The 21,435-nt window shown below is 41.6% G+C and overlaps 1 protein-coding gene across 3 annotated transcripts in view; it reads left to right on the forward strand.

Moving 5' to 3' along the window:
- The window catches only part of LOC101167340 (glutamate receptor 1), a 92,906-nt gene that overhangs the window by 65,131 nt on the left and 6,340 nt on the right, over positions 1-21,435 (forward strand). The window contains exons 14-17 of one of the 3 annotated variants that reach the window (XM_023962454.1): positions 488-686; positions 2,414-2,661; positions 12,876-12,990; positions 17,258-17,392. In XM_023962454.1, the coding sequence (XP_023818222.1) occupies positions 488-686; positions 2,414-2,661; positions 12,876-12,990; positions 17,258-17,392 (697 nt within the window). Of the gene's footprint in view, positions 1-487; positions 687-2,413; positions 2,662-12,875; positions 12,991-14,698; positions 14,814-17,257; positions 17,393-21,435 lie in introns of those variants that run through there. The other 2 variants (XM_023962453.1, XM_023962455.1) reach the window with 2 other exon arrangements.

The following is a 21,435-nucleotide window of genomic DNA, read 5'->3' on the forward strand; positions in this document are numbered from 1 at the left end:
TCTAAGATAGCACAAGGGTTAAACTGCTCCATCTGGGGCAGGAGCACTCCACCCACCTGCAGACGACAAACTATGTGACTCTAAGGAATTTATGAGGGTTGAGTTCTCCAGTTTGAGTGTTTCGATTATATAATGTTCAACTTTCTGCAATTAAACCTGGTCTCCAGCATTTCGGGTCCTACACCACCAGTTTCTGGGAATATTTTTTTTTTCAAACCAGTGTCACTTTTGTGTGAGGCTGGTTCTAGCTCAGTTTTGTGTGCATGAGATTGTGAGTTTGGGGAAGTGATGTCTGTTTGGCGTTAAGCTGTTTTGAAGCAGCTCTGTCAAACTTTTGATTATTCTTATAGAATATAAAGGACTATTATATCAGGTGTTATTGTGTGTGACTGAAATCACAGACGTTTTCATAAACAATTATCTGTAAACAAATGAACTTAATTCAGCAAAGGCCTGAATTTGATCATGTCCATCCTCTCTTCACCAGGTCTCTCTCTGGTCGTATCGTGGGAGGGGTTTGGTGGTTTTTCACCCTCATCATCATCTCATCCTACACAGCCAACCTTGCGGCTTTTCTGACAGTGGAGAGGATGGTCTCTCCCATAGAGAGTGCAGAGGATTTGGCGAAGCAGACCGAAATAGCCTACGGAACGTTGGATGGAGGCTCCACCAAAGAGTTCTTCAGGGTGAGGAGTTGGGATGTTTTGACTGATTTCATGCAATATTTATAAAATTCTGAATCCAGCTCAAATCTTTGGGGATTGCCATCAAAACCTACATGTATCCATCACTAGGTCTAAAATCAATTATTAGCTCAAGTTTAACCCTTGTGCTGTCCTATGACCCCCCCCCCCCTTCCATTGACGTGTTCTCTCTACCATGACAAAGGTGGATAAAGGTGGAAAGATTTCATGTAATCCATGAACACCAGTGAAGATCACAAATCATTGAAGAAAAAAGGTTCAGAGCACTGTCTAGTGGGTCTAGATGACCCAACTCCCAATGTTAAAGTGTCAAGGATAGCACAAGGGTTACGAAATGTTCATAAGTTTATTTTCTTTACTCCAACAAACAACATTGTCTACCTCTACTCTACAATATGTTTGATTATTTGAACTTACCATAGAGACAACAGTGGTATCATCTGCAAATGTAGTATTCAGATTGCTCGGATGTGTTGCAACTCAGTCATACATGTACAAAGTGAAACAGATTCACACATAGTGAAAGTTCAGAGGTGAGACGAGATGTTGTCCCTCTCTAGTAAGACAGTGCAAAGAAAAGAAAGCAATAGAATAGAATAAAAGCAGAATGAAATAAAATAAAATAGGACTCGGCATTCAGTATTAAAAAACACAGTCTTGAATCATTATAGTGACAATGTGCATTTAGCAGCAGTCTTTTATGTGTGTGTGGGGGGTTGGGGTGGGGGTTTCCTGACCGTAAATAATTGCTAATGACATCACTAAATCCCAAATTCCACAAGTTTACAGTTTGAGGATCCGCTTCACAGGAACCATATGGAGTTATACTAGTGCCACATTTTTAAAGCAATACTATTATTATTTTGAATTAGAAATAAAAAGTTGCAGGAAAAACATCTTCAGTGGCACAATGAGTAATGTTTCAGCAACTGCAGCTTTTCAATTTATGGCACATAGGAAAGTCATATTTTAGCTTTGAGATTATATTTGAGTCTGGAAACATAAATGTGTAAAAGTGACTCATAATCCCATCTGAACAAACGCACAGGAGGGCTCTGACAGAAACGCCATCCTGTATCTTGGAAATGTGGTCGAGAGAGGAATTTAGTTATTTATAGATTTTGTTTGAAAAGATTCAGGCAGAATGTTAAAGATGTGCAAAGATCTTACCATTTTATTTGTTAGTGTCATGTCAGAAACATTGATCAGTGTTAATGCTGCCAAAAGCTGGATTATCTGAAACCAGATTCTAGCGGCTGCAGGTTCTTTGGCAAATCTGAGATTCTTCACAGGACGGCCGAACGATCGCTTTGCTGCTGTTCTGATTTGTTTCTGCTTTTGTTCTGCAACCAGGAGACGTAGAACAAAAGGTCTAGATTTGCAAAAAAAAAAAAAGACAACATTTCCGAGTCAGAAATGATTAGACGCCTTTATTTTTGGGCAGTTTTAAATAACACTGTGGGGGCTTAGATGCCTTCCTTTCAAAGCTGTCCAAAAGACTGACAGAATTTCTTTGAAGATTAGAAGCTTCTTCTTCAGTGGTTTTTCAGTTAGTCGTTGTTCTCACAGAGATGTTAGAACACAGACTCAAGAAGCATTCAGGGGTAAAAATACTCACCAGAATTGAAAGGATGAACTTTGCTGGCTCCTCACTTCTTAAAGCCTTTCTCGTCTTTTTTTCATGTGGTCTTCTCCTTGATGGGCTCCAGCGCTCAAAGATCGCCGTGTTTGAGAAGATGTGGTCATACATGCGCAGCGCAGAACCCTCCGTTTTTGTCAGGAGCACCACGGATGGAGTGATGCGAGTCCGGAAGTCAAAGGGGAAGTACGCCTACCTGTTGGAGTCTTCCATGAACGAGTACATCGAACAGAGGAAGCCCTGCGACACCATGAAGGTGGGAGGAAACCTGGACTCCAAAGGCTACGGAGTGGCCACGCCCAAAGGATCACCACTCAGGTACTGCTTGGTTGGGCGGGTCCTGGCCTTATTTGGTCCTTGTCTGTGTATTGTGAGCAGAAATGCTCCAATCCTAGTTTCAGGATCCACATTTTTTTCTCTGACATCTAATTGGCAGCTGGCAGTCAAAGATTTTATGCAACATGATCCTCTTTGTCATTCTAAAAAAAAAATCACAAAATAATTAGCCTAAATAATAAAAGTATTTGCCACATCTGTAAATGTTGTTAAAAATAAATGTATTTATTTTATGACTTTAAAAAAATTACAGAATCAGACAGAGCTTTTAGTTTGAAAATATTGCCAGACACGTTCAGATCAGCTTCCTCTTTACAAAACAATGATATTAAAATTTGGCACAAGCCCTTGTTGCAGTTTTGGACACCATCAGGTCATAATTTTTTTGGAAAAATTAAAAAAACCTTTAAAAGTGATTTTTTTTAATTCAGTCCCTGAAGCCTCTGTGTCTCATGTTGCTGGAGGTGTCCAAACGTTTAGACACTGACAATATCATCTTCATGTGACATCATCTTCATCAGCTTTTTTATTTTCACAAGTCAGTTCACTTCAAAAGTATCAGTTCAAGGTCGTCCCAAAGCGTAAAAGCGTGAAACGTCTTTTAGTGAAGAAAATCCAAAAACCTTGTTGTTTTCCAGGACTTAGTTTCTGCAGAGCGGCAGGAGTTCATCAGAAATTCACCTCTGGGTTTTGGACAGGACTCTTGGCGTAGAGCAAGCATGCACTCATTTCCCATCATCCCTCACACCCCAACCTAACATTAGCAGTGTAACAAAAACGGCAGCAGCATCAGATCCATCCATCCGTCCAGTTCTGATTCAGAGTCCAGCTCAGACCAGGAAAACAAAGACGTTCATGGATCTGTTACTCTGTCAGTGGAGAAGGAGGGTCTAAAGGCAGAGATTCCCAGTTAAGTTTAGTCTGTTTAGTTAGTTCAGGTTAGAATTTTTCTATTAAATTCTATGTATTCATTACAATTACCGGTACGAAGCCCATCCAGAAGACTGTTGTTTGAATTTGGGCTATACAAATAAAATTGACTTGGATGATCAGAATGGGGCGGAGCAGGAAGACTGTGGCCCCGCCCATTGTTGTTTTTACGATCTTTTTTAAACAGCATTTTTTCTCATCTGCTCCTGATTCACATCGATTTGAATAAAGAAATACTCAGGAATGACATTTTAAGTTTACATTCTTTATCTGTCCTCCATCATCCGAAAATGCCTCATGAATGTTAAAAACACCAAAAAAACAATTTTCATCGGAGCAGATTTTCAAACACAAAGATGAGTCAAAGTAAATAGAGCAGAGTACCCATATATTAGGCCAAACTATCCTAAATTCTTATTTATTTAACAGACCCTCGAAATATATGTGTTCATAGAAATGTTCAGATCTTTTTTTGAAGTTTGTTTTTTATTATTTACACAAATGCAAGAATACATTCAGAAACTACGCTTTTCTATTGGTTGAGCAGCATAGTGGTTGCGCTCCACCACAGTAGAGTGTGCAGCAAATATCACTAAGGATATTTGCATTTGGTAAACCTTTATGTGTCAGGCTCGACGCGTGGATGCAAAAGCAGGAACACAGAGGTACGTTGAATCAAAGTTTTTCTATCTTCCCTTTAATCTCAAAGCAGACACTCGAAGTACAAAGAATGCAAAACGATCCCGTGACAGACACTGGGTAGAGGAACTTGAATACACAGCAATGATGAACAACAGGTGTGCGAACAGGTGCAATTCATAAACAGAAGTAAAGGTGGAGACAACACAAACGGGAGAACCCGGAAGTAACCAAAATAAAGGCCCAAAGAACCCGGAAACCCCACAACCAATCTAGAATGCGAAACAAACTAACCCACCCTGGCCCCTGAACCTCACATTATGTTAACCCGCTATGTAGATTTGAAACGGGCTTTTAGTGGATCAACGATTTTACATTTTGAGTCCTTTCCTACCTGGAAGACGGACATTTATCCAGAAAAACGCAGAAGGGAAGGACTCAGACGTAATCTTGTTTAACAAAATCATGCAAACCACGGAAAAATGCACGATGGCGACCCATTTACAACTAGCTGGAAGACCATGAAGACATGCATGACCACAGATAAAAATGTAACTTTTACAGGTAAATGTATCGGTAGGGTTAAGACACCCCCCACATCCAAACACATACAAAAGCAGACAAAACATTCTCACGTGTGCACACACAGTAACACTTTGCCTTTGCTTCAGGAATTGCCTTATAAATACTAATTTTTATTTTTAGTAGAATGTACTTAAAGTCCTCCAAAGTCCTTGAATGAGCAGATGCAGACCTCTTTCCACCTGTGAGTCCAGACAAAACAAACTCCTGGAACTTACCTTATTGGATAATTTACTGTGAAAAACTATTTTTCCTGTTACGGAATTTTTTTAACCTACTGACCTTTGACCTGATGCTTTTACCTGCAATTACTTTACCAATAGAACTTTGAAGCTGAAAACAGAAGAAAATTCAACTTTAGTCTTTGTTCCTGTAAATGAATGGTTTAATCCATGAGCTAAAGAATGATGTCAAATATTCTGGATGAATGAGAGTTTTCCACTGAAAACGGTCATAAATGTTTTCAGCTGTTTGTTAGTTTCTGGCGTCTGTCTATGTGATCAGCCTTTAATCTGTGTGTCCTGTCTGTTTCTCTTCTGTCTACATCTGTCCACCGTTCTATGTGTTGACTGCAATGTCTGCCCTTTTCGACTGCGCTGGCCCCTGTCTGCATGTTTGTCTGCGTTTTCCTTCTGTCTGCGTGTAAGACAACATTGTTCTACTGTTAGCGGGTCTGACTGCGCACTTCATTTTTCTGGGTGTCTGACTGCGTTGTTGGTCTGTCTGCATTGCGTTTATGACTGTGGACCACCTGCCTGACTACTGTTTGTCTGTCTGCGTGTCTGACTGCACTGGCCCCTTGTTTGCGCGTCCCTATCCACTTGTCAGTCTCTGTTGTCAGTCTGTCCAACCTGTTGTGATTTTCCAAACTCGGCTGCTGTCGGGTAAAACAACAAGTCAGTCTTGTATCTCCGTTCATCCCTCTCCTTTGCTGCTGCTGAAACCCTCATTCTTGCCTTTATTACCTCCCAGTTAGATTATTGCAATAGCATACTCCTTGGTACACCCTCCAGAATAATAAATATGATGCAATACATTCAGAACTCTGCTGCCCGTCTGCTCACACACACCCGCTCCCGTGAACACATCACCCCCGTCCTTCAGAACCTTCACTGGCTCCCCATTGATCAGCGTATCAAATTCAAAGTCCTCCTCATCACTTTCAAAGCCCTTCATAACCTGGCCCCACCATACCTCACCGATCTCCTCCAGCGTCACACCCTTTCCCGCTCTCTGCGCTCGTCCCATGCTAACCTTCTGTCTCTCCCCTGTCGGACCAAGCGTCGAAATTGTGGAGACAGAGCCTTCTCCATTGCTGCTCCAACCCTATGGAACACTCTGCCCCAACATCTCAGAGACTGCACTGACCTCCCAGTTTTTAAAAAATCACTTAAAACTCATCTTTTTAAAATAGCTTTTAATCTTTAATCTGTCTTCTATGTTTTTATTAGTATTTCTATTGTATTAGCTCTGCTCTTATTAACTGTTTCTCACGTGTTGTAAAGCGTCTTTGTGTGCCATTTAAAGCGCTATACAAATAAAATTTATTATTATTATTACAATTTCTTTCTACGAATTTCCAGTCAAATTTTAGTTTGAACAAATGTAGCTAACCACTAAACAGAACACGGTCCAAATCAACAAATGCAAAAACTCTGAATCACTCAAATGTCTTCCTGTATGTGAGATGAAACCAGAGAATATATTTTACTGAGACACAAAACATTTTTTGAGACTTTTACAGAACAAACTTCTTAAGTAAAATCAGTCGTAGAAGAGTTCATCCAGTGAGTGACTTGAGGCCAGAATGTATATTTGTTAACAGTTTTCTGCCTTTTTTTACAGTTTGAATGTTTTCAACCTGGAAATGCCTAACTCACTGGGTTTGGCGGTTTAACTGAGCAGCGGAAAAATTGATGGATCTCTTTGTTGTTTGCGTCATAAAATGTTAGGCTGGTCTCTTCTTCTTAGCTCTTCAGATGCTCTCTTTTCACACCATCAACCCTTATGTCCTCTTCAACATCCATGAATCTCCTCTTCCTCTACAGTCTAGACCTTTTTCCCACACACAAACAGAAAAGCGGCCTTGTGATTAAGACATGGACTCTAATGTTTAAGCCTTAAAGCAAAACCTGTTTCTGGCACAGAGTTCAGCTTTAGAACTGGTGTCAGTGGTGCTCGTTGACCGGAAAGCACCTTAACCGCCCTTCGTGGTGTCACATGAGAACTGTGCCCCACCCCCCTATGAAGTCTCCCCAGGCAGTGATGTCATCGAAAACAAAACGCACTAAAGTTGGCAACATTCAAGTAAAAAAAACACAGAAAAAAAACAGCACAGGGTTCAGTAAAAGTTGGATCTGTTTGCAGAGAAATGTTTAAGTGAGTGAACCTCCAGAAAAACAGGGAAGCTTTCAGCTTTCCTTTAAAATTATTCTTGTCTGATGCTGCTGGAGCCTCCTGTTAATTATATGATTGTGTATTGCACATTGTTGCAGCTCTGTCCGTTAAACAGGAATAAATATGTTTTAATGATCAGCTGCGGGACGGGATGATGCTCTTGCCTTGTTTTGTGAGAAAAAGGGAAACATTTCACATTCAGTTCAGATGGGTGGGTTTATTTACATATTTATCTTTTCTTTGCTGTAAAGGAAAAAATGAAACCTTGAGTTTTACCCATAAGTCCCCCTTAGAAACCTTGGCTCTGCTCTAAGATCATCTGCTTTAAAGTGTGATCTTTGAAGTGTCTCAGTGCATAAAATTGCAGCAGTCAGCCTTTAGAGCCAAACTGCAGACACATGACGCATCATTTCAGCCGCTTAACTAACTCTGAATGAAACACAAAAGCCCTGTTTTTCCTAAACACTTCAGAGGTCACCATCCCGCCATTCCAGCCAGGATTTTTACTGGTCACATCCAAACTTCTGCTGCTGAGTTCCACTCAAACCAGGAAAAAACCATGAATCGTAACTGTGTGGCTTCTCTACAACCCCAGTGTGAGCAGTCGAAGGGCAGATCAGTAAAAACTTTCATTTAACACACTGGTCTAGTTTCCGGCCTTAAGATCTTATTTTACCTGATTTAAGACACGTCCCGCCTGCTGCCACAGGCATCAGCCTTCAGGAACACCTCCTTCTGATCCGCATTATCTCATAGAACGTTCCAAATGCAGCTCCGAAAATGTTCCCACAGGTTCAGGAAAGCTTATCGGAAGTTTGAAGGTTTGTGAGCACAGGTCAGGACTGGTTAACCCACGTCTTCATAGATCTTTGAGCCTTGGTGTGCAGCCATGTCGGAAGAGAAAGGCGACTTTCCCAAGCAAGTAAGACGAAAGGAAGATGGAATCAGACTGTCAGTGACGTCTGATGTAACCTGTAGGGATGGCTTACCTCACCATCAAAAGTGGCGCCTCACATAACAAACTCGGCTGCTTCCATCAGATCATTTGGTACGTTTGATTTCCAGTGGGCCTCAATGGGAAATCGTAAAATCTGCTCCAGTGTCAAATGAAATCAGCGGCACCTCCCACCTTATGATTAATTTACGTTTGTTTATGATTGCAAACCATATTGGGGGAGGGGCCTGCTCTCACGCCCAATATAGCTTTTGTTGGGGCAGTGGTCCGGTTCCAAACATGCAGAGATAATATTTTATGTCAGAGTCCTAACCCCAATCCAAGTACAGGGTGGCAGTTTAGCTCAGGCGCTAGAGCAGGTCGTCCAACGACCGAAGGGTTGGCAGATCGATCCCCGCTTTCCCCTGCCAGCTGTCACTCCCCGAGCACGGCCAGCCTGCAGCTCACCGCTCCCCCCCCAGGGGATGGGTCAAATGTAGAGAAAGAATTTCCCAATTGTGGGATGAATAAAGTAAATAAAAAAAAAGTTCAGAGACCTGTGCTGGAAAATACCATGGAAGACACAAGTTGCTGGAGAAAACTTTTTATATATTTAGAATCCAGATTGGGCCAAACATCCAGTTAGTTGTATGATGCAACTTCCTTTTAGGAGACGGCCGGTGTTTAGAGCGATGTTCAGGATGCAGATTGTTCTGAAGAGTGTAGGTTATACAAGCTATGCCTGTCTTTTTGTAACTAATTAATTTTTATTTGACCCTTACTGGAATATTCTTGGAAATACAGTACATAACCAGCATCAGCTGACAGGTCTCTATGTCCAGTTAAAAATAAATCTTTTCGTTCCCTTTACCTCCAGATTACTTTACTGTTGATCCTGCTCAACAATCCCGATCAGAAATATAGATCCATGTCTGTACGTTCGAATTGTCATAAGTTGTTGAACGTAAAGTAATGGACATCACTGAAGTCCTGCTCTGAACGGACTTGGCTGTTTTAGAATTAGATTAGGATTAGATTAGAAGTTTCTCCTCAGGGCTTTATTATCAAGTTTTAAGAGGGGATTACATTTTTTTTAAACTGTTAGAAATTTGGTCAAACTGATTTTTCATCAACAACCAAAGAGTTTGGTTAAAAACTTCCTGCGACCATTGTCGCATGAACAGCAGAGACGCCAGAAACTGAAAACTATACTTAATTTCTTGGTCCCCAAACAAGCAGCTGTTGTGACTGTGTGATGATGTTCAGGGTATTTGGTCCTGTCTCAAAAGTGCAGTGTGAAAGTAAAGCAGACCAAATGAAGACGTGAAAGAACGGAGTGCAGTCTGCAGAATTCAAACCAGCAGGATGTGGCAAACACAACCATCAATTTGAAGTGAGAGCTGAAAGACGACAAATCTATTCATTCAATGACTGCACTGCTACTGTCATAAGCATGTTCATGTGACGGTGTTGCCGTCTTAACCGCGACACGTACATGTGACGGTGTTGCCGTCTTAACCGTGACACGTACATGTGACGGTGTTGCCGTCTTAACCGTGACACGTACATGTGATGGTGTTGCCGTCTTCACCACGACACGTACATGTGATGGTGTTGCCCTCTTCACCGTGACACGTACATGTGATGGTGTTGCCCTCTTCACCACGACACGTACATGTGACGGTGTTGCCGTCTTCACTGCGACACGTACATGTGACGGTGTTGCCGTCTTCACCGTGACACGTACATGTGATGGTGTTGCCGTCTTCACCACGACACGTACATGTGATGGTGTTGCCGTCTTCACCGTGACACGTACATGTGATGGTGTTGCCGTCTTCACCACGACACGTACATGTGATGGTGTTGCCCTCTTCACCGTGACACGTACATGTGATGGTGTTGCCGTCTTCACTGCGAGACGTACATGTGATGGTGTTGCCCTCTTCACCGTGACACGTACATGTGATGGTGTTGCCGTCTTCACGGCGACACATTCATGTGATGGTGTTGCCGTCTTCACCGTGACACGTACATGTGATGGTGTTGCCGTCTTCACCACGACACGTACATGTGACGGTGTTGCCGTCTTCACCGTGACACGTACATGTGATGGTGTTGCCGTCTTCACCACGACACGTACATGTGATGGTGTTGCCGTCTTCACCGTGACACGTACATGTGATGGTGTTGCCGTCTTCACCACGACACGTACATGTGACGGTGTTGCCGTCTTCACCGTGACACGTACATGTGATGGTGTTGCCGTCTTCACCGTGGTACATACATGTGATGGTGTTGCCGTCTTCACCGTGACACGTACATGTGATGGTGTTGCCCTCTTCACCGTGACACGTACATGTGATGGTGTTGCCGTCTTCACCGTGACACGTACATGTGATGGTGTTGCCCTCTTCACCGTGACACGTACATGTGATGGTGTTGCCGTCTTCACTGCGACACGTACATGTGATGGTGTTGCCCTCTTCACCGTGACACGTACATGTGATGGTGTTGCCCTCTTCACCGTGACACGTACATGTGATGGTGTTGCCGTCTTCACCACGACACGTACATGTGATGGTGTTGCCCTCTTCACCGTGACACGTACATGTGATGGTGTTGCCGTCTTCACTGCGACACGTACATGTGATGGTGTTGCCCTCTTCACCGTGACACGTACATGTGATGGTGTTGCCGTCTTCACGGCGACACATTCATGTGATGGTGTTGCCGTCTTCACCACGACACGTACATGTGATGGTGTTGCCGTCTTCACCGTGACACGTACATGTGATGGTGTTGCCGTCTTCACCACGACACGTACATGTGACGGTGTTGCCGTCTTCACCGTGACACGTACATGTGATGGTGTTGCCGTCTTCACCGTGACACGTACATGTGATGGTGTTGCCGTCTTCACCGTGACACGTACATGTGATGGTGTTGCCGTCTTCACCACGACACGTACATGTGACGGTGTTGCCGTCTTCACCGTGACACGTACATGTGATGGTGTTGCCGTCTTCACCGTGGTACATACATGTGATGGTGTTGCTGTCTTCACCGTGGTACATACATGTGATGGTGTTGCCCTCTTCACCGTGACACGTACATGTGATGGTGTTGCCGTCTTCACTGCGAGACGTACATGTGATGGTGTTGCCCTCTTCACCGTGACACGTACATGTGATGGTGTTGCCGTCTTCACGGCGACACATTCATGTGATGGTGTTGCCGTCTTCACCGTGACACGTACATGTGATGGTGTTGCCCTCTTCACCGTGACACGTACATGTGATGGTGTTGCCCTCTTCACCGTGACACGTACATGTGACGGTGTTGCCGTCTTCACCGTGACACGTACATGTGATGGTGTTGCCGTCTTCACCACGACACGTACATGTGACGGTGTTGCCGTCTTCACCGTGACACGTACATGTGATGGTGTTGCCGTCTTCACCGTGGTACATACATGTGATGGTGTTGCTGTCTTCACCGTGGTACATACATGTGATGGTGTTGCCGTCTTCACCACGACACGTACATGTGACGGTGTTGCCGTCTTCACCGTGACACGTACATGTGATGGTGTTGCCGTCTTCACCGTGACACGTACATGTGATGGTGTTGCCGTCTTCACCGTGACACGTACATGTGATGGTGTTGCCGTCTTCACCACGACACGTACATGTGACGGTGTTGCCGTCTTCACCGTGACACGTACATGTGATGGTGTTGCCGTCTTCACCGTGGTACATACATGTGATGGTGTTGCTGTCTTCACCGTGGTACATACATGTGATGGTGTTGCCCTCTTCACCGTGACACGTACATGTGATGGTGTTGCCGTCTTCACCACGACACGTACATGTGATGGTGTTGCCCTCTTCACCGTGACACGTACATGTGACGGTGTTGCCGTCTTCACCGTGACACGTACATGTGATGGTGTTGCCGTCTTCACCACGACACGTACATGTGACGGTGTTGCCGTCTTCACCGTGACACGTACATGTGATGGTGTTGCCGTCTTCACCGTGGTACATACATGTGATGGTGTTGCTGTCTTCACCGTGGTACATACATGTGATGGTGTTGCCCTCTTCACCGTGACACGTACATGTGATGGTGTTGCCGTCTTCACGGCGACACATTCATGTGATGGTGTTGCCGTCTTCACCACGACACATTCATGTGATGGTGTTGCCGTCTTCACCACGACACGTACATGTGATGGTGTTGCCCTCTTCACCGTGACACGTACATGTGATGGTGTTGCCGTCTTCACCGTGACACGTACATGTGATGGTGTTGCCGTCTTCACCACGACACGTACATGTGACGGTGTTGCCGTCTTCACCGTGACACGTACATGTGATGGTGTTGCCGTCTTCACCGTGGTACATACATGTGATGGTGTTGCTGTCTTCACCGTGGTACATACATGTGATGGTGTTGCCGTCTTCACCGTGACACGTACATGTGACGGTGTTGCTGTATTCACCGTGGTACATACATGTGACGGTGTTGCCGTCTTCACCGTGGTACGTACATGTGATGGTGTTGCTGTCTTCACCGTGGTACGTACATGTGATGGTGTTGCTGTCTTCACTGTGACACGTACATGTGACGGTGTAGCCGTCTTCACCGTGACCATCTTCTTTAACACAGAGCTCCTGCTTATCCTCTATTGTTGCTATCATTCCCGTAGAAACCCCGTAAACTTGGCAGTATTAAAACTGAACGAGCAGGGCCTGTTGGACAAATTGAAAAACAGATGGTGGTATGACAAGGGAGAGTGCGGCACCAGGGGCGGGGACTCCAAGGTCAGATCACCATAACCACAACAGGATACGACAGGCAATGGCTTACTGGGGTAACCGGCAACAACCTCACTGTTTCAGAATGAAACAGAGTAGGAAGAAAATCAGAATCCCTTCCTTCTGGCTTCTGTTTGACTGATTCATTTTATAATGAGAGGTTTTCCTTCTACTCTGCATCATCAGCCATATTTCAATTTAAAAATTATTTTTAATGAGTGATGTGAAATTATGACCATGTGATCATCATGTCTGGTTGGTATGTAGTTCCACAGACTGATTGAAAAACTTGACTTAAAGCCACAGTAAAACAAACTTTGAAATGACAAAGTCACCTTGATAGTACTCAAACCCCGAAGAACAACAGAAAAGAACAGCAGGTTAGGAGGATCTGACAAAGATCGTCTCATAGACTTATGGGAGACTTTACAAGCAGACATTGGATTCTGACAAACGAGGCGAATAATAATAATAATTATGCAAGAAAAGAAAAGAACAACCAGATACTGTAAATGCCGTCTTCACCGTGGTACATACTGTACCTGTCACAGTAGTACTGTTATTGTGCAAGTTATTAGATGATAAAAAGTCTGGAGCGAGATGGCTCATTTAAGATCAGGTGGGTCAGGGTCACATGCATGTCAGACTCAAATGCTTTGGTTGGTTATAACAGTTAATCCATCTGGTTTGGTTTTGAAAAGGTTGAAGGAAAAGATCTTTCCAAAGGAAGATGGTAGCTTTGACCCTTTAACTGCCTGTTCAGACAACTGGTAGAGCACATTTCAATACCCACGCACTCAAAGCAATAGTGAAAGTATCTAGCTACCTGTCAGGGTTATGACTATTTCTTAACAAAGAGAATAACCACACAGGAAGCGAGAATTTGTTAGACTTCTGCAAAAGGAGAAGCCCGTCTGTCACAATGCAAACTGCAAAAGAGGAGTCCAGTTTTCCCATTCATAGAGTCTGTTTTTATTGAAGGGAGGGGTTGATTTCATGACAGTGCGTCATTCAATCGGGCAGAACAGAAACATCATATCCTGTATAGTCAGCACTTCATATTAATGCGATAACAGCTTGTGAGCAAATGATAACTACATAAGCTCTATTACGGCCCTCCTTTCAGATTATTATTTTTAAGTGCAAGCATCTGTGCATGAGATGTGCTCGTGACTTTGTCATTTTCACGAACAAGCAAAAAAAAAACCTGTGCGATGAAATGCAAGGAGGTAGCCTAGGTAACCAAATGTAAAGCAGCTGCTTTGGAGGAGACAGCATGTTGTAAAATGCTCCTCTGATCAGTCAGATTCTTGATTCGGTACATTTGAGTTCTGAACTGTTGATGGTTCTTCAGAACACAGCTCCTAATCCAACTTTCTCTGGACTTCAGGCCTAACGATCTGATTCCCAGAGGCTTCTCTGTTTTTGCCGGTTACTCAAAGTGATACAGTAATACACATCTTGCACTTAGGGAGTCAGGCCATCGAAGCTAGATGGAGTATTATTATCACTTTGATGCTGACATTTTCTTGGTTTTCCGTGTTTGTGGCTGTTTGTTTCTGTTGTTGGTGTTCACTGTCGCGTTCAAAGCGTCTGTACTGCTAATGTCACTCTAACTAAGACACTGCTGCAGCAGTAGCAGCTCAATAATAACATAAGATAACATGGAAGTGCATAATGTTATTTATGTTATTTCCCTCCCCCCTTTTTGAAGAATCCCAGTTAACCTAGCAGTACTGAAGCTCAATGAACAAGCCGTCTTAGACAAGTTGAAAAACAAGTGGTGGTATGACAAGGGAGAGTGTGGACACAAGGACTCCGGCAGAAAGGTCAGTTCTGGAGGTGACTCCATCCGGTTCTTTGATTATGTGTTGGTAAACCTCTCAATGCTCCCCCCAGCCACCCCCATCTCAGCCTTTCCACACATCAACCCTTACAGAAACACTGACTGAAAATGTGTGCTTGTTGTTTTGTGTTTGACTGCTCTGTCAGATCGTCCTGCAACACTATTGTTTGGTAGAATAAACCACCAAAGTGACGGCCGGTGCCGTGAACAGTGAAGCAGAGCGGAGAGGAAGCAGGGCTAGTGGAAAGTTCCTCATGGTAACCACGGTAACCAGTAATGGTCAGATTCACCACTCCATTCACTCAGACCCTGATGAGGACTAAACTTCCAAACTTCCGACGTCTTTTACCGAACAAATACTAATGACTCTTCAAACATCCATGTTTTAAATCTGACATTTCAAATTTACAACAAAACAAATTAAAATTCCACTTTTATGAACCAACATAACCTTTCAAAGAGTAAAGTGAGGAAAACATTTTGATTTCCTGTTTTCACGTCAGTTTAGCTTCGTGGGCGCTCTGCTGGTTCTGCTCAGCTTCCTGTCAGGTGGAACTCACAGTATTTAAATCATTTTTACTTTAAATTAACTAAATTAGCTCCGACTCAATGAATGTTGTTTTTATGCTGAAATGGGTGAAGCTAATGATCTGAACTCAGAACAACAGCGGGCAGCTTTCCTGGTTCCTACTGATGTTCTGGTTCTTCTCATTCAGCTGCTTTCATCTTTTTCTTCTGCCCTTTTTTTGTCCCTTTGGGGGTCACGAGGCTGCTGGAGCCTATCCTGGCCACTTGTAGGCGAAGGCAAGGGACACCCTGGACAGTTTGCCAGTCTGTCCCAGGGCGAATAAAATTCAGCTGCAATAAAAAAAAAAACACTTTTTTTTTGTTTTTATTTTTAACTCTGCACATGTATGTGAATGTGCCTATAAATGCATGTGTGAATGTCCGCTGTCTTAGTGGAAGTAGTTGTGCGTGTAATTCAATGTGTGTGTGAGTTAATAGTATTAAAGTGTGTGGACGTGTCAGCGTAAGAATGAATGAATGTTTGAATAAATGAATGAAGGAAAGACTGTCATAAAATTCTATGGCGGCTCAAATACAGTTCCCCTCTTAGGTCGATCCGTTAGCATTAGCCGTCCAATGGGAAATTCCATTATACGTTTGTTTGTAAGTTTGGTGAATGTTTGCATGAAAAAGTGTTTTTGTGTCTGAATTTGTATGAATGTAAATGTGCGTGTGTGTGTATGAATTTGTAACCTTTTTTGGTAATGTGTACAAATGTGTGAATTGACGTGTGGTTAAGTATGGTTGTGTTTTTAATTGTGAATAAAAGTATAAAATATGTGTTTGTTTGTGTCTAGAAATGGGTTTGTGAGTTTGTTAAATGTGTGCATGAAAATTTGTAAATGTGAACATGTGAGGTAAATTTAGTTTGAATGTGTGAGTAGACGTCTTCATAATTGTGTCTTTGGTTGAACGGTACCAAGACTGCAACTCTCTGAGTCTTAAAGAAACGGGTAAAGTTCTTTACCAAAAATTCATCTCCGTTCATCGCAGGACAAACTATTTAAAATTTGCAGACGTCTGTGGGAATAGAAGGAAACTTTTATTTTGAAGGAGGAGCTGAAGTTCCACAAATCCTGGAAAAGTTTTCTACATACTGGAACACAATGGTGGATGGGAAAGCTGCAATCCCCCCAACAGGCTGCATGTTGGGAAAGAGTGTGACGTCCACAGCAGTCGTGCATGTGTGCATGTGACACCGCTGCAGGAGACCAGTCTAGAGAAGCGTCCTGTTTTGTGCATGGCTGTGATGCGTCTACAAAGGCTGTGATCTAAGGTAGCAGTTTGAGCTCAGATCCATGCAGAGTTTGAGAGAAAGTCAGATATGTTCAAACCTGTGATAAAGACAAAGTCTAGTCCCGTCAGAGATTTGAGGCATGGTTGCGCTGTTTCACAAATATTACCAGATAATTAATCATCCTAACGATAAAAGAGGTCAAATTATTTAGAAACAGGAAGCAGAGCTGGAGGCAGTAAAGATGCAGATGTTGAGGTTCTCTTTAGGACCAGGATGGATCAGGAATGCCTTCTTCAGAGGATCAGATACGTAGATGTTATTGAGATCCATGCAGGGAAGCAGGTGGAGACGTTTGAGAGGAAGAACAGTGATGATGATGGCATTGGAGTAAACCTTTCTCTAGTCTGGGGTTAGAGATAAACAGGAACATCTCAGAGCCTGTAACGGGTAAATGGAGCCACACCTGCATGGGTTTAGAGAGAGAAACTGCCTTCTCAGATCACAGACACTGAATGCAAACCCCTCCCCTATGGTGAAACGTCCATCTGTGCAGCTATGTGTTGATGAAAGGACTGTCAGCACTGTCATTAGTTTTCCCTGACTCCACCTTTTTACGCTGGCAGGACAAGACAAGCGCGCTCAGTCTGAGCAATGTGGCGGGAGTTTTCTACATTCTGATTGGTGGGCTGGGGCTGGCTATGATGGTGGCCCTGGTTGAGTTCTGCTACAAGTCAAGAATTGAATCAAGGCGGATGAAGGTGAGTCTGACCTGATCAACTAGGGCTTCCGGGTGCTCTGTCGCTCCCCCCCTTTACCCTTAGAAACAAAAAAGACAAAGATGGTGTCAGCTGAGAGGCTTTCCCCTTTGACCTTCCTACTTGAAGCTGGTTTGAACCCAAAGTAAAAGCATTACCCAAATGTCACCCCCTGGCTCTACTAAAAAAACAAATATGTATCCACACTCCTAACACTCTCTTATGTTCATGTTTCACACCATAACTCATGGGGCATAAAGGTTTTCCTCGTTAGTTTAGATCACTACCAGTGTCTTTTAGCAGTTGCAGACCTGTACATAATTTGATTTTGATTTTTGATTTATTTCAAGCATTGTAGTCAAAGCAATAAAGAATTTACAGATATTTATCAAACTCATTACAGAAATGATGAAATGCATAGATTAAAAAGACAGAAAATAAAACAAAACAAAAACCTCACTTGAATCACATCTGCTTAATTAAATACAGTGATCATTAACTAAAGTATAATTAGAGTTTGATTTATTGCTTGAAAAGGAGTGGGAAGAAGCAAGCTTATATAATCCCACCCCTACTGAGTTCATTCATTGGATAGTTTAACAGTGTTTTAAATCCGGTTCTGATCAAATAGATTCTCTTCAAGTAATAAAATCCAGTGTCTAGTAATGATTGATGATCTTCAGAAAACATTCATTCATGATTTCAGTAAACAGTAACGATACCGATATGTAATAATAATTGATTATTATTAGAACACATGATAAGATTAAACCAGAAATTATTGCTACACATTGCAGATCAAGTAAATAAAATCAATAGCTTATTGATGGTAATTCAAACATTTCAGTAATCATTATTGCACATTACAATGTAAAAGTCATTAGTTTTAATTAAAAGAGCTTTGATTATTTCACCACAGTCAAGTTCACACATGGATTTGGAATTATTCAAACACCTGTTGATCCTTAAATCCTCTTATCTTCATATCCTGAAATAACAGTTTCTTTATAACTTTTCTTGAATATTTGAACATTTTTTGAGTTCATTACTTAAACCGTTCCAGAGTTTAGTGCCACACCGACACACAGAAACCTTTCTTTGTGGTTCTGATCAGTTTGATCTTGAAGTTCCTACATCCCCTCAGTCTGTAGCCTCCTTCATTTTCTAAGAACTGTTTTTGGATGTTGGATGGTAACAATTTCCAACTGGCTCTGTATAAAAGTTGCGCAGTGTAAAAATCAACAAGGTCACACAGTTTTAAAAGTCTAGATTGATAAAATAGATTGTTTGTATGATCATGATAGTCAGCCTTATGTACAATTCTGACGGCTCGTTTTTGAAGTAGAAAGAGAGGATGAAGTGAGCTCTTGTAATTATTCCCCCAAATTTCTATACAGTAGGTGAAATATGGTAATATTAAGGAGCAGTACAATAAATATCTACTGTTGTATCCTAATATATGTTTAGATTTATTTACGATTGAAATACTTTTTGAGACTTTAGTTTGTATGTCTGATGTGTGGCTTCCAACTTAGTTTGTCATCGATAAAAACCCCAAAGAATTTTATTTCTGTAACACTTTCGATTAAGACATTATTTACTTCAATTGAGAGCTCTTTATTTGCATTGTAGTTTCCAAAAAACATCACTTTGGTTTTATCTAGGTTCAAAGATAATTTGTTGTAATCCATCCATAATTTTATCTTATTTAACTCTGTGTTCACCACCTTGATAAGTTCCCTTTGATTGTCTGTAGAATAGAATATATTTGTGTCATCAGCAAATAATATGAGTTTCATAAGCTTTGAAACATTGAATATATCATTTATGTAAATATTGAATAGCAGCGGGCCCAGAATTGATCCTTGTGGGACACCACAACTTATCTCTTTGGTTTCTGATGTATATTCATGAATCTTGACAAATTGTTTTCTTCCCGTTAAATAGCTTTTGACCCAAGTTAGCGCTAGTCCTCTTATCCCATACACTTCCAGTTTGTCCAGTAGGATGTCATGATTGAGTGTCAAATACTTTTTTTAAGTCAATGTAAATTCCAGCTGCATTTTTCTTTTTGTCCAGAGCATTTGTGATTTCCTCCACAGCATCAATGATAGCCAATGAGGTAGATCTATTTTCTCTAAAACCATATTGGTTTTCATTTATAATGTTATGTTTTTCAATAAATAAAGCTAATTTATCATTGAATATTTTTTTCTAAAATGTTTGAGAATTGTGGAAGAAGAGAAACAGGTCTATAGTTTGTAAATTGGTGTTTGTCTCCACTCTTATAGATAGGAATCACTTTGGCTATTTTCATTTGGTTTGGGAATCTCCCAGTTTGTAATGATAAGTTTCATATGTATGTTAGAGGCTTAGATACACTATAAATGACTTTTTTCACAACTTTCAAATCTATATCCTCACAATCTGTTGAGTTTTTACTCTTGAAATTATTCACAATTGATATCAGTTCATTTTCGTTCACATCAGAGAGAAAGATTGAGTGTGGGATCCTTTCGATGGGTGGGTTATTGTCTTTGCTAGTTTTGCATTTTGGAATTTCCACTGCCAACTCTGGACCCACGTTAACAAAGTAGTTATTGAGACCGTTTGCTGCTACATTGATGTCATAGCTTTGACCCTTCTCATCTGTAAAGTAATCTGGATAAGTTCGCTTTTTTGTCCCATTTTTAATGATGTTATTTAATATTTCCCAAACTCGCTTTACGTTGTATTTATTTTCATTCAGTAGATTATTGAAGTACACTTTTTTACTGTAACGTGTTATTTCAGTTAGTTTATTTTTATATGACTTATATCTTTGTTCAGTTTCTCTTGTCCTCTGTTTTAAGAATTTTTTATGGAGGTTATTTTTCTTTTTACAAGCATTTTGTAGACCGGGGGTTAACCAAGGGCATTTGGCAAATTTGTTCTTGAATTTATAAATTGGACAGTTCTTACTGTAAAGTGAGCTAAATAATGGTTTGTTCTGTTTTTCCCTCACTGTTCCCTTAATCCTTTCCCCTCTGCACTCCTTTCCCCTTCCCTTCACCTGAGCTGCCACATAACCCAGCCACTCTACACTTCTACTGATCTGTACAACACACTCAGAAACTCAGGATCCCCAACATGACATCCCATACACTGTGTATTATACAGAATGCCACATAGCAACCATAAGATCACTAATACAGGTGTGTAACCTCAACAACAGCATGTCCACCCTTAGGTTAGCTACATAGGATGTGCACGGAGCTGGGACCAGAGAGAAGAGATTGAAAATAATGATTAAATTAAAAGATCTCCAAAGGGACTTTGTGCTTCTTGATTTGATTGATTGATTTCAAGCGTTGTAGTCAATACAATAAAGAATGTACACAGATGTATCAAACTCATCACAGAAATGATGAAGTGCATTCACAAAAAAAACAGTAAAATCAAAAAAACACTTAAATCACATATGCTAAATTAAATACAGTGATCATTAACTAAAGTCAAGTAGAGCTTGATTTATTGCTTGCAAAGGAGAAGAAGCGAGTTGATATAATCCCACCCCTACTGAGTTCATTTATTTGATAGTTTTACATAGTTTTTGTCATCCGGTTCTGATCCGATAGATTCTTTTCAAGTTACTAAATCCAGTGCCCAGTAATGATTGATTATCTTCAGAAAACATTCATTCATGATTTCAGTAAACAGTAACCCTGTAAAAATTATTGCTTGTCATTAGAAAACATTTTCACATTAAACCAGTAATTATTGCAGCACATTCCAGATTTCAATTGAGACCTTCTTTGTTTCAATTGAGATCTCGGTATTGGTATTTTGGTAGGTTGAGTGGAAGGATCCTAAAGCGGAGACTGAAGCCAAGGACAGGTTGACAATTTAACCCTCAGGATGCTGAATTCACAGAGCTAGACTGACTTACAGGACATGTACTAAGAGCAAAATACTCGCCTTCTCATCCCATAAAAAAACAAGGAACAATCTAAGCTAGTGGGTTTAGAGCTAAAAATTAGGTTGTTGGAAGAAGCCCAAACAACTTT

Source organism: Oryzias latipes, chromosome 14 (genome assembly GCF_002234675.1).
Source record: "Oryzias latipes chromosome 14, ASM223467v1".
Taxonomy (NCBI): domain Eukaryota; kingdom Metazoa; phylum Chordata; class Actinopteri; order Beloniformes; family Adrianichthyidae; genus Oryzias; species Oryzias latipes.